This window comes from Myripristis murdjan, chromosome 24, assembly GCF_902150065.1.
Source record: "Myripristis murdjan chromosome 24, fMyrMur1.1, whole genome shotgun sequence".
In the NCBI taxonomy this organism is placed as follows: Eukaryota; Metazoa; Chordata; class Actinopteri; order Holocentriformes; family Holocentridae; genus Myripristis; species Myripristis murdjan.
Window position 1 is genome coordinate 20204160 of NC_044003.1, and position 14071 is coordinate 20218230.

Sequence of the window (14071 nt, forward strand, 5' to 3'; positions counted from 1 at the left end):
TCCCTAAATCAGATAATCCCAGGGCCCCAGATGGTGAGGAGCAAGACTTCTGACTACAAAGGACACTGCAGGGAAATGTGAGCAACTCGAGTCTGCTTGATCTGTGATGAGGCTCCTGATCTGCTGATATTCAGTTGGTCCAGGTGGACTCTCAACTTCTGAACTACCAACAGAGCTGCTTCCAGTCAGATGTCTCCATTGTCTTTAATGGGGTGCGAGAGCCATGTGGAGGTCAACGGGCATCTGGGTGAATTATTGGCCAGTCAGTAGAGCATGAGGCACAACGCCAGGAGTCACTTACCTACGTAAATGTCACAGGCCTTTCAAAGACAGCCTCATTCAGCAGGGAGCCAGGAGGTTAGAGGAGCTTTTCTCCATCGGCTAACTCCATTTGCCCCCTCTGCTGGCGGGAGTCCACCATCTTAAAGATCGAGAGAAGTTCTTTTAACTCAATCAGGAAAGGTTTGATGTTGACTTCTAAGACAGAAAGCATCACTATTTCAGTTTTGGATGGTTAGATGGTACAAAGCTTACAGGACTGAGGTTCACTATAAAGGGCCATGCACTGCAAACCAGTATTTATTTTTGCGGAGAAAAAAATCGAATGTTGGAACTCATGGGTCACCCTGATAATTATAAATAGTGTAAGCCAATCAGAGCACTCATTTGAGTCCTGGTTTTATGTGACATCACTTACAGCAGTGCTATGATTGGTCCTAAAAGTCTAACCTTTACCAAGTAGGTGTATAGATACACACGGCGTAGTGTCATCAGCGCGTCATAGCTGGGGGGCGGAGTCACCTGGGTGGAAAACATTGGTTTGCTCTCATTGATTCCCATTCATTTAGCATGATTTTTGAATCCTATTTTCCAGTAAAATATAGATTTTCAAATGAATATCAATGGCTTACATTAACTCTTTATTGCCAGCTGACAAAGAACGGTACCTGACAAAGCTGGCCAAAATCGGAATTGATCGTTGTCCCTATCTTATTAAGGACTGGACAGATGATCCAACCCAATGGCGTCCGGTCACGTACAGAGATATTTACAACTACCTGATTGAGTTGCCTGGTAAGAGACACTATTACATTTTCTACAGCTGTGTTCAATTAAACTTACCTTAATATCAAACAGCAAGAGCCAGTAATGAATTAATCATGTTTATGGAGCTCATTTGAGTGAATTACAGGTAGGCTAGTTGTTTTGACACATGAGCTGACCAATACAGATGTTTGCTAATGACCACCTCTTAGTCAGTTTTTTTTTCCTTAAGACTCAGTGGGTATGTTGCTGCCCTAGGCAAAATTACTGGCTTGCCCCCTTCCATGTTACTACTCCTACCGACCTGACCGGGTGGGCCAGCCCGCCTGATGCCGGCCGCGGTACCAGCCGGTACCTAATAGGCTCTGTTTTTATGTTTGGCAAACGTATGAACTTTAATTCGGTTTTTTTTTTTGCGATATTCGATGAGCAAAACGTCACACAGCAGCTCTTGACTATTGTCCGCTCGTTGTTCTCAATGGTCGCTAAGGCTTTGTTTTCCACCCAGGCTAAAACCGGATGTGACGTTTGTGGGCGTTCCCGTCTAGCTCCGTGTGTATCTATCTTGGACAGAAATTTGAGGAAGACAATGCAGAGTTCTAATAATTTGGTTAACTTTACATTAACAAGTCCTTTGTAAGGTTATTACCATAAAATTGAGTAATCCAATTCTCTTTGCACTGCACCTTTAATATATCCATGTTTCAAAGACATCCATACTGTGTAGCTATAATATGTGTTGGCTGATTGTAGTTTCATCTTGATATTGCCTTTATTTTTCATATAGTTAAAAAAAAAATCTGACTGTTGTCACCTGGCTTGGGTTCACCATATCCATTTAAGAAAGAGATAGCAACATAAATATATATATTTTTTTATATTAGTATCTGTCATTTTTACTGTTCACAGATGGATTAGGATGTGGTGGATATCCCTAACTGTTTTGCAAACAGACAGATACGACCTAGGTTCCTGGTAGCACACTACGGTTGTAGTAAAAGGTTTTGGTTTCGAGTTACTGTGAGGAAAATTATCCAAGTCCTGCTCTCAATGACAAAGACTGATGACCAGTAATAAACGCTCGGGTCTCAGCACCGATATGATCAGAAACAATCAAAATGCCTGGATTTAATTTCCTGTTCATGATGGAATGCTATTTTTCCTTTTAAAATCCACAGCATGCTTACTGTGCAACAAAGCTGAATAAATAAATAAATAAATAAATGATCATGCTGGAGCACAAAGAGAGCATTGGTAACAAACTGGGAATTTGCACAAACACAATATAATAGATTGCCAGTTTGCGGGGTGCCGATGGCCATTTTTAATTTATAGCATATAAATGACAAAGAACACATATAGAGTGACACCTCTCTGAAATGAGATTCAACATACCTCAGTATCTCTAATGCTTTGAAGCTGAAACACATCCAGAAAATGATTATTTTTTTTATTTTGACAGAATGCAAAGAGGCCAAATAATGAGGAAATAACATTTCATATTAAAGAAAGCATTAACCATCTTTGAATTCATGTATAAGTCTCACAGGACTTAAAATGACTCTTTCTGAGAATATTCTCTGCAATAAAAGAAAATTTCTGAATTTAAATAAATGTACAAAATGATCAGCACTCTATAATATTTAGTACACAATATTCCAGTGGACTGTTCATCCCATGCTACATGAATATGTGGTGGAAATATTTTGTTCAGCATAATTAGCACCAATGAATTAAATGCTAGCAACATATTTCAAAACTGCAGGCAGCAGCGGTTCAAAGCTCATTGTCCACAAATTAAGCTTGACAAAATTAATGCCAAAAACAAAGCGGGGATATAAACGCCGGCTGCAGACTCATCCTACAGCAGCAGCAGCACAAATCCCCAGCAACTCGGAGCACATTTTAGCTGTATATACTAAAAAACATATTTTCTTCTTGCGTCAAACCGCCTCCAATAAGCCTTTCATTCAAAGCCTCATTCCCAGCATGGTGCTTGCGTTAAATAAGACAAGAGTGAGCCTCAGTAGATTTCTACACAGAGCAGGTTCAATATCAGTGCATGTATTGGCTACAGTGCAGTCAGGGGGTCAGAGGTCAACAGACTGGTTTCCACAAGAGGAACTTTAGCTACTCAATTCCTCCAATTAGTTTTTCCTTTATCTGATTGTTGTGTATGTAGGTCACTTAGAAATTGGGCTGTGGTTACAATAAAAAAAAAACTTGTATATTCCCAAGTCCTATATATTTTGAGTGTCACTTAGCCCCCGTGTCCTTGCTGTAAGGGAGGCTGCACTGCAGTCAGGGGGTCCACAGTTAATGTTTCCATGCACTGGCAGCAGTGTTGATGGCCATTAGTGTTTCTGTCAGTGGGAGTCCTCCTTCAGAGCGGAGCGGACACGGGCCTGCAGCTGGTCCGCAGGAGGCCGGGCATCCGGGTTGGAAGCAAGCATGTCCAGGAGCAGGCTGCACACGGCCGGTCCGGGAGGGGGCGGCAGCGGGGGCGCTCTCTTAAACTTCATGGGGATACACAGCTGGAGGTCGGCGTTCTCCCACAAGGCTTCCCCCAAGGGCATCAACCAGCGGCCCTTGCAGACATAGGCTCCTGGTGGGGAGACAAGAGCGGGGACCAAACAATCTCCATTATGCAATCGCTTCCCAATTGATACGAGCAACAGAGACTGCAGGGAGCCATTTCGAGCCCAGTGATACATGTGAAAGAGCATTACTTGGTCAATAAAAGTAAAAGCTCTGCTTGGCCAAGTAAATCTATTACATACTGTGTGTTAATTCAGTTTGAGTATTCGATATCTTTCACAGGAAGCACAAATTACCAAGTATATTCTTGGGCTGGGTGATATGGACAAATCAAATATCTTAGTATCTTTGGGAGAATACCTCAATATCAAACACTGTGGCAATACTGTAGGGACAGACAGTATTTACACAAGAGAGTTGTGATACACAATCATATGATGACCAAGAGGGAGCAAAATAATGGAACAGCTTGGGCATTGTTACAATATTACGATATGCAAAACCTCAGACCATATCCAGCCTCATCACAAAATATCTAGTGATGTCATGTCTGACACCAAAGCTCTCATAGAAGCATAAGACTCGCAACACCACTTAAACCGAATTACTGCCTCAGAGTTGGCTTCGCTATGGAAGTTACAGTGAGAGAGAGCACAGTGAGAACATTATAGAGTGCTACAGGCTCAATGATCAGCTGTGACGATAATCTGTTCCTGTAAGTAGAGCTGTACAGTTCCAGGATCAAATATAAACTTTTATTTAATATGAGGTAATAGGCAAAATTGGTTAACAGACTGAAAAATAGCTGCTGCATCGTGAAAGCTGTGGTGCTATTGAACTCTGATATCTCCTCAGCCTGATAAGACTGAGGTGCTGCTATCACTCGAGCACATAGAATATTTACTCGAGTCATTTCAAGCACTGATCATGAACCAGCATTTCTGCACATCTACATGCATTCATTATCTTTCTCATTACTTGTTCCACTTCTGTTTGTACAATATTTACGTATATGTCATTACATCCACTCATTTGCGGTATTTCTGTGTATCTGCAAACACTCATTTATCTTTTCATTCCTTGCTCCATTAACTTTAAAGAGTAGCTACACTACACTGATTATGTGCGATATTTCTGTAAATCTGCATCTGTCACACTGCTCCTTGCTGTTGTCTTTGCACCTTGGTTGTATATTTTGTAGGTTTATATATTTCTTTTTTTAAGATGAAAGCACTTTGAGGTTGACAACTGCAATTTTGTAGTAACAATAAAGCTTTTGATTCTAGGTGTGTGTATAGCTGTCGTCAAGAACAGTGAATTTGATCATATTGATACAACAATGGAACCAACATTTAAGCGGAAATATTCCCGAGTGTGTGAATACTTTTGAATCGATCTGTCCTGATGTTTTTCTTGCTTGTTACTTGATGTTGCAATTTACTGTAGCCATTTAAAACACTTTGGCATAAATTCAAAAATTATTGTACATGAAAGCCTGCAGCCAACAGTAAAAAGGAAGCAATGAATATATATGTAATACTGCATTAGGCTCCATAGAGAACGACCAAATGAAATGTTTGAGCCTTTCCCATAGTATCCATAATGACCCCCTGCCCTAGTTACACAAGCACATATATATTATCCTAGCTATATTATCCCAGCCCATCTTCTGTTTCCCAAGCTCTCCCATATTCCCAAAGGAACACACAACCATTAATCGATTTTTACTGACACAATGAATTTCTATCAGTGGGAGCACTTCACAACAAAATCGTAAACACCGAATCTGATCAGATTCTTTATTATTCAAAGAATATACATGATCATTGATAGATTAAAATCAGATCCAAATGAAACAGTGTTACACTAATCATGTTTACCATTGTTTTGTTGCCCTCTATTAATGCTGCTGCACAGTGGTGACATCACTGCTGACGAAAAGCGGTTAGATGTGAAGTTATATGTTGATATACCTACACTGAGAAAAGTATCCATCTAGTGTATTCATGTATCCAACTTAATGTACTAAATGTTGTGCCGGCAGTCAACACTTCACCAGTAGAGGTCCTTTGTGTGCACTGAAGCTTCAAGTAGTGAACCTATTTTCAATACAAGTGGCTGGAAAGGTTAAAAGCTTAAGGAAATACAAAGCTTTGTCTCGCCATCATTAATAATATCTATATAATATCAATATATCATCCAGCCCTGATGTTTTCTCTAAGCAAATTTTAAGTAATTCAAGTGTTCTGTCATTACACCTTTTCTCTTTTTTAGTAGGGTTATGAAAATGCTGCGGGGTCCTGTGGTATCATTTCTGCTAAGAAGCATGAGTGAAATTGAAAAATTTAGTGACAAAAGGAGATTTAACAGCATGATCTGTGAAAATGATTGAAAACGCCTCAGTCTTTAATCTTGAGATTATGTCTCCTTTTTTGGTTTTCTAGGGGATACAAATTTATTTTTAGGGAGCATTTGCCAGTAACCCTGTGATGACATATTTCATTGAAGTGCACTCTCTTCTTCCCTGATGACGCTCATCAAGTAATTGATAGAAGTCCATCAATGATTTCCTAACTTGACAGATTGGGCAAAAAGCCCTGATGATAACAAGACCTGAAGGTTCAAGTGCTGAAGGAGAAATTCAAGAGGTTCAATGTAAGGTTGTCTCCTTCACCTGCCTGGTTAACTAAGAAGCCGGGGCAAAGAGGGAGGGAGGGGGGGGTATCTGCCTGTGAAAAGCCTGTAAACAGCTCTCTCCATTTTCTCACAAAGAGGATTGTGATGGGGGCGCTGAGTTCCATTTGGCCCTTCAAAAAAAAAAAAAAAAAAAAAAAAAAAAATTCAAATTCACTGAAACCTCTCTGCAGTCATAACCATTACCATTCAGCCTAGATTAGTACCAAAGAGCCATTGAGATTCTGAGCAACTAAACCTGGGTGTAACAGGTAATATCCCCCTCCCATTAAGCTGGTTTCACCCAGACGATGGTATTACAGCCATTTCATTACTGTCTGACAGCAGGGTGCAAAGCGCAGCTAGGACCCTACACTCTCAGACATTAAGATGCCTCCTTGAGCCCTGGCCACCTGGGGGTTTGAAAAGCAAATGGGAGAAAACACCAGAAATCTCAATGTTAATCTGCAATGCTTCACTAAGCCTCACAATTTTTTTATGCTTCTGCGTAGAATCTACATTGTAGGTATATCACAGCCGCATACCGATGTTGTAGCCTAACATGCACCTCCCAAGAAATATACCTGCACATCACGGCAGTGCAGGACGCAACAACTGTGATTGGTCAGCTTGGTAGCACTGCACTTCTTCCTACATATTTCCGGCTGATTCTACTTCTTCCCTCGCCAGCCAGTTGAGTGAACCATGGACCATATCGAGGACAGATTAATTGAGGAAGTTTGCAAATATGTACATTTGTACGGCTCGTCTTCACAAAATTACAAAGACTGCTAGATGGCAGCAAACTCCTGGAAAGAAATTTCTACAAACACAAACTCCAACATAATCACTCAGTTTCAGTCACAATTACCTGAAGATAATTGAGATTTCTGTGCAGCTTCAGAAATCAGCTTTGAGGCTGGCTGAATAAGATATTGATACTATTTTACGAACCAAATTGTTACTTAGATTTTTGTGGGAAAATATGGGTTGTAAAAAAAAAAAAAATTGTGCCAGTGAAGACGAGCCATAATCCATATCAAAAGGCACAAGCATAAACCATTATTCATCTCTGACATTTAGATTTATGACTTTGCCATCTTGTCTGATGGAGGTATGATGCATTAATATGACGTTTTTAATATGTGCCAATTAATTAAGTCAAACTCGATTGAGTCCAGTGCGTCATCAGCCTGCCTGACCACAAGCTCAACCTTCCCCACCTCTGAGGGCTGTGACTGGTCATCAGGATGAGACATGACACTTTTATGCTGCCGCGGGTTTGTCTCATGGCACCTTTTATATTAGCTACGTCAAGTTGAAGCGTGTTTCAAGGGTAAACTCGCTGTATAAAAAAGTGGCTAAAACAATAAAAATGTATCTAGAATAAAATAAAATCAGTAAGGTAAGAAATCACACAAAAATATGGATATGTGATATGGACAAAAATCAAATGTCAAGATATCTTTGATAAAATACGCTGGCATTAACATTGTGATGATATTGTAACCATGACTACTGGTGCTCTCTTAAGATATTTATACACAACAGATATGTGATAAACAGTTATTAGTATGGATGTAATGGTTCAATAAATGCCCGGTTTGGTTTAGAATGCAGTTTTTGCGCCACGATTTCGGTTTGGATTTGTTTTGTACATTAGGGAGAAAAAACAAACACTACCATTTCCGATGTTCTCTGTATTTTGTCTTATTTGAAAAAAGGAATCCTATTTTTCATTCAGAGATCTGAAATAACAATATGAAATCAAAAAATATTCTATGAAAGGCAAAAATCTACTTACACTATTTAAAACAAACATAAAAATGCTTTCAGTATATTCATTAATTAATGTGTGGTTGCATGGCTCTCATACAGTGGAATATGTTTGTAACACTGCACTTTATTGGGGGTGTTGTTTGTTGAACATTTTGTTTTTCACCGGTTTAGTTTTGCACCATATTGAACAGTTTGTTTTTTTATGCTTCAGTTTTACACCCCTTGTTTTTAGTAATGTAGATATAATGCAAGCAGGTGTAGGCAAGAAATAAAACAGTTACAACAGTGTAACAAGTTCAGAAAAAATAGATCCCTTTACTGTAACAGTGTTTAAAACCAGGAAAAGACAGAACTTAAGCCATATCACAATATACAAATTCCCAGACGATATCACGCAGATATCGCCAAGCCCACCAGAGAAATAAAATCACTTTATTGTCACATTACTGTTGCATGTTATCCCAAACTGTCTCAGTCTTTCCTGCCTCGCATTTCTCTCTCCACTGTGCTACTCACCCAGCTGTTCCTGCGTCGTCCCCTCCTGCAGGAAGGTGATTCTCTCCAGGATGGCCCAGAACATCACACCGAGTGAGAAGATGTCAGCCTGGGCCGTGTAGCTCAGGCCGCCCCACACCTCTGGAGCCATATAGAAGTCCGAGCCACAGGTGGAGGAGAAGTGCTGCCTGGTCAAGTCGCCCTCCACCAGGCCCTCACTCATCTTACTCAGCCCAAAGTCAGCAACCTTCAGGATGACAGGAGATTAATGAAACACTAAAACAACTGTAGTTCATCACAAATGATTCTAGGAAAACATCAGTTGTTCTTACAGGCCTACACTTCTGGCACAGTAACAAAGTATATTCCTGGTATCTTATCTGATGTTCTGATTATTTTATCCCCTGAGGAAAACTGAGTATCAGTGTGAGTGAGTCAAGACTTGGACATGCATTTCACATTAATTTGTGGAAATGTGGACGCAGATTTGTGTAATGTTGCTATATATTCTCTCTAGGAGGAAAAGAGCGCATTTTCATTTTTTAAGCTTATTGTGTGTCACGTTTGCTGCTAAAGTCCTGCAATCTTTTCAAATTTTAAAGTAGTTGTGCCCTGACTCTACCATAAAACCACCGGATCTGCCATCATAATTATCAGACCCATCTCAGACTTACCTTGACAACAGGGCCTGTGGGTGTGTCGCAGACGAGCACGTTGTCAGGTTTCAGGTCTCGGTGGATGATGCCCAGACTGTGCAGGAAAGCCACAGCACTGCTGAGTTGCTGCACTACACTGTGGTTATGCTGGGAGTCCGGGGGCCTGGAGAGCAGGTACTGATTCAAGTCACCGCCATCACAGTACTCCATCACCAGCCACAGGGCCAAGCAGCGCAACGGACCCCGCTGCTCTTCCTCCCGTTTTGCTGGTCTCTTCCTGGGCCGGCTTGGAGGTCTTTGCGGGGTTTTCGCATCAGATGTAATTGAGTTAGTCTTGTCCTGGAGCCTTGGCCTGGCCTGAGCAGTGTTGATCCTGTCTTGCAGTTTAGAGGCAGAGCTCGTCCTCTGTTGAAATCGAGAATTAGTCCTTTCCTGAGTGTGTGACACCCCAACCACAGTCCCCTTCAGCGCGCTCTCAACCAGATCCAGAGGCAGTTTCCCCGGCTTTAGGTTCTGCAGGGTCCGCGGCCCTGTCTGCAGCAGGCAGCTGTGGAGAGCGATGACATTTGGGTGCTCCTTGGCTGTGGCTCTCATGGCCCACAGCTCCTGCAGGTACAGCTCAATACACTCTGGGCTGCTGCAGGGCAGTCGCTTGATAGCCACCCTCTGGCCCGTTTTGGACATATGGCCCTCAAAGACCACCCCGTAGCTGCCTCTGCCCACCTCCTTCTCTAAAGTGTAGAGCTCCTCCATTGCTCACCAAACAAAGAAAACAGTAAGACTTTGAACTCTCAGACTGTTGGCTCACACGAGTCAGGAGCTGATGTGGTAGCTGCAAAAAAAAAAAAAAAAAAAAAAAAAAACACCAATGTTAACACGGAGATAAAACAATTAGATGACCTTTAAGTTACCTGGCTCACATTAAAGGTAAGCAGCAAGTAGCAGTACAATAAAACAGCAGGCTAACTAACTTAAAACATAAAAAGGTAACTCAGGCTTCCCCTCAGTTTGTACGTTTCGGCGGTCAGTTTAAAACCTCAGACAGGTTTAATTTACGCTTCCTGCTCTGCTGTCTGGCTTGAAGTTTTGAGGTATATATATAACGTTAATGTTCATCTCAATGTCAACATGTTGCGTGAATTATGAGTATATGCTAATAAACGAAAACACTCAAATGTGTAAAGTAACTTAGCCGGTCTAGACAATCAAATGTACCCGCAGTTGAGTTGCCATGGCGCTGGTTTTCAGTGGAAACTAAACACAGCGCTCGAGAGTCACATTATTTTATCAAATAATTTCCAACTCACCGTGACACTGAAGCTCACTGCCACCATGAGAAATCATCCAGAAGCTATTAACTACTCTCTGAATTAACGGCCTCGCTCCATGGTCACCGTGTTTGACTTGTTATTGTTAACAAATCATCTGATAACAAACAAAACAAACGCTGGCTAAACCAACAACAACTTCCGTCTTTCGGAGCGTCCCGCTCTCTGTGTGCGTGCTTACCGATTGGCTACGTAAATTCATGCGCACGTCCTGATTGGTTGGGAGCAATACAATTCGAAACGGTATTGCTGCAATAGGGCCAAAGTACTCGCAAGTGGGAAATGGGCATGTACTAAAAAAAAAAAAAAAATCGTAAAATAGCATCGCTTTAAACAAGATAAACAAGACAACAATGCAAATCATCAGTTTACTTTTACAACACGCTTTAAACCATATTTTACTCATCCCAAAATATATCCTCTTTAAGGATATATTTAAGGATATAAATATATATGAGTTGAGCTGTACGGTTAGTGCATCAAGATACTATTTGTTTACACAAAAATAGCATACAGAATATGCAGCGTTTTGCTTAGAAAGAGTAGTAAAATAGTTAGGTCTTCATATAATCACGATTGTTGATCAGAATTTGTGAGGGTACTCAGCAAGACCATCCGGTTTACACTTTAAGCTCTTATCCTACAGCTATCAGGCAAGCCTATTGCTCAGGGAGAGAAAATTAGGTGAAACCGGCCTTTGGTCTTCTGGTAAATTCACCCATTACAATTTGTGCTGCAAGGAGTCCTCAGTTTTCTGTACTGACAAGCATTTTATGAGAGAATACTAGTCTTGTAATGCTGATAGAGCCTTAGATAAAGCAATGAATCTGCCAGCATCCGTACAGATGGTATTGCAATCAAGCCACTTGACAAAAAGCACAGAAGAACAGGGCAAAATATCTGAACTCGTCTTATTGCAGCAGTCTCTTTTAATCAGAAAACAGCTCTCAGACCAACACACACACACACTCACACACACACACACACACACACACACACACACACACACACACACGCCCAAAGGGTTGGTACTGCATCATTATCGACTGTTTTGTTGAAGCAGCAGCAACACTGGTAATGACAGATAATAATAGTATTGTGGTTATTGTGTGTGTATGTGTATGTATGTGTGTGTGTGTGTGTGTGTGTGTGTGTGTGTGTGTGTGTGTGTGTGTGTGTGTGTGCGTGTGCGTGCATGCATGTATGCATGCCTTTGTGTGTGTGTGTGTGTGTGTGTGTGTGTGTGCTCTTTGTGAGCTATAACTCATATCAGTAATGCCAATCATGAATACTCTTCATTACTTGAGGAAGATGGAGTCAGTCACAGCTCACTTGTTTTTATCTTGAAGCAAATGCCCTCTCGTCTATTATCATATCTCGCTTCCTCTGACAGATATCTGGATGCACATACTGAGTATAACAGAGCAGTACAACTCCAGAATTTTTTCCAGTTTGTGGGAACCACAAGGCAGCCAAAGCTGAATTTCCTGACCAGTTCTTTATCAATATTCCATGCCACGCGATCCAAAAAAAGATTTTAATGAGTCAAATAAGAATTATAGCTTTAATCACTCCAGGTTTCAAAGTGATAGTGTTTCTGTGGGGGCCTGGACTTCGTTTGCTAATTATTGAGACCACCAGCAGGAGGGGCAATTGTAATTACTTTCTTGATTGAGGTCAAAACCCTTCCATTTAATCCTGAAGAGGTCTCTCCTCAGCTCCTGACAGAGAAAGAGTAAACATCAGTAAACATCTTCTCAGCATCTCACAATCAGTTTCATTGTAGTCTGTCTTTCACAAATTATTCCTTTTGCCCCTGAGTCACCCAACTTTTCACTAGAAAAAAAAATTTCTGCCACTATCCCTCAGATTTTTCTGAGAATCCAGAAACCCAGCATCTTAAAGTTCCTGTCAGTGTTGTAGATTTATAATTCAGCTCAGAGGGAACAGATGTGCATCAGGGGGCATTACATCCTCACTTTGAATACTGTGCCTCTTCTCTATAGCATCACTTCCAGTTCATCATGAGAGATAAATTGCCCTCTCAGACAGTCCTTTACACTGCAACTGGCACTGAAGAAAATACATCTGGAGGCAGTTATGCAATGAGATCAATGTATACAAAACAGATGCAATACACTCTTGTTCAAAGTCTCTGAAATGCAACTTTGTCTGAGCTCTCAAAGGTTGACGCTGCAGAATTTTTAGGGCGAGAGCTGTAATTCTTTTTCCTTGGAAAAATTAAGGCGGCGTTTTGGGGTGGAAATGTAATTCTTCTCTGGGCAAAATTAATTTGAGGCCCACTGTTAATAATGATCAGTTGGATCTTGACGGGTGAAAGCTCCAAGCCGCCATAAAGCACTGCAGAGGTCCCTCTTGGTTCCACATCACTGGGTTTCATTGTAGAGAAGGACAATAAAAAATATCCTGGCAAGATGAGATGGGAAGGAGACTGCGACCAGAAACGAGCCAAATGCTGGTCAACTTTGGTTGTGGCAGTTTATGTGTAGACCAGCCACTTTGGGGGGCAGCCAACCAATCATCAGTCAGCATCTTTTCATTCCCAAAACCACTTTGGCTCAGAATAATGAATAATAAATAATGAATAAAGATATTACTTATTGGTTATAACACAGGGTTAACACCATGAAATCCAAGCACGTAAAGTGTAATATTGCCTATATTCCCATTTGCGCAAAAAAGTAGTATTTGCATGCTAATAGCTTGGGCTAGATGATAATTATATTTGTTCCATAGTGAGCACTGCTTTCATATGAGTCATTTTCTAAGAACGCAGAGTCCAACTTTTCAAATGGTGGATATCTCATTTTAAATCTCTAGCCTATATGCTCATTCAAAGGCATATAAAGGCAAAAACTAAAGGCAAAAAAAATGAGAGGATGTTCAGCATACCACTTCAAGGGAAAAAAAGATTTTGCACAATAAATTAACCTTCTATGGTCTATTCATTGTGATATTTCATATAGCTTTAATGTTGCTACGGTTGTTTGGAAACCAATTATACACTTCAAAAGAAGATTATTTTTGTTTGTAATCCTTACAGAGAATTACTGAATGATGAAAGCTTCAGTTTTAGACAACACTTTTTTTTTTTTTCTCTTTTCAACAATGGCTTCTCTGTTGTTGTGCTCTGGTCCAGAAATAGTTTCATTTTGAGGATTAGCCATGCATACAACATCATCATCCTTCCTAAAAAAAAATGATACTTGGGATTAATTTTACAGATCATGTAAACAACAAAAGAGCAACTTCTGACAAAAGCCGATGGTGTACGTGAGAGAGCAAACGTGCTGTGGCACTGCCACTGACAGATGAAACCCTCATATCTCCAAAAAGGCAGCGTCAAGAGCTGAGAAAAATGTCTGCATTTTCAGACCGACCTCAGCTTGAGATTTTACTTAAGATATTTGTGAAATGAGTTGTCACTGGCGCCTCTGTGGTTATTATCCTTTTAAAGTGAAAATCAAAGACTTCAAGTAAAAGCATCATCCGACTTACAAGGTTTTCACATGATGAGGCACCAAGTAAGCATGACCT

General features: G+C 40.7%; 1 protein-coding gene across 1 annotated transcript; it reads right to left on the reverse strand.

The window, feature by feature from the left end:
- Positions 1-2480: 2480 nt before the first annotated feature.
- Positions 2481-10663, reverse strand: LOC115356033 (serine/threonine-protein kinase pdik1l-B). The gene is made up of 4 exons (XM_030047026.1): positions 10493-10663; positions 9204-10017; positions 8551-8776; positions 2481-3649 (listed from the first exon to the last, which is right to left on the reverse strand). Exons 2-4 carry the CDS (start codon positions 9936-9938, stop codon positions 3411-3413), a joined length of 1200 nt encoding a protein of 399 aa, XP_029902886.1. The 5' UTR covers positions 9939-10017; positions 10493-10663; the 3' UTR covers positions 2481-3410.
- Positions 10664-14071: the final 3408 nt, after the last annotated feature.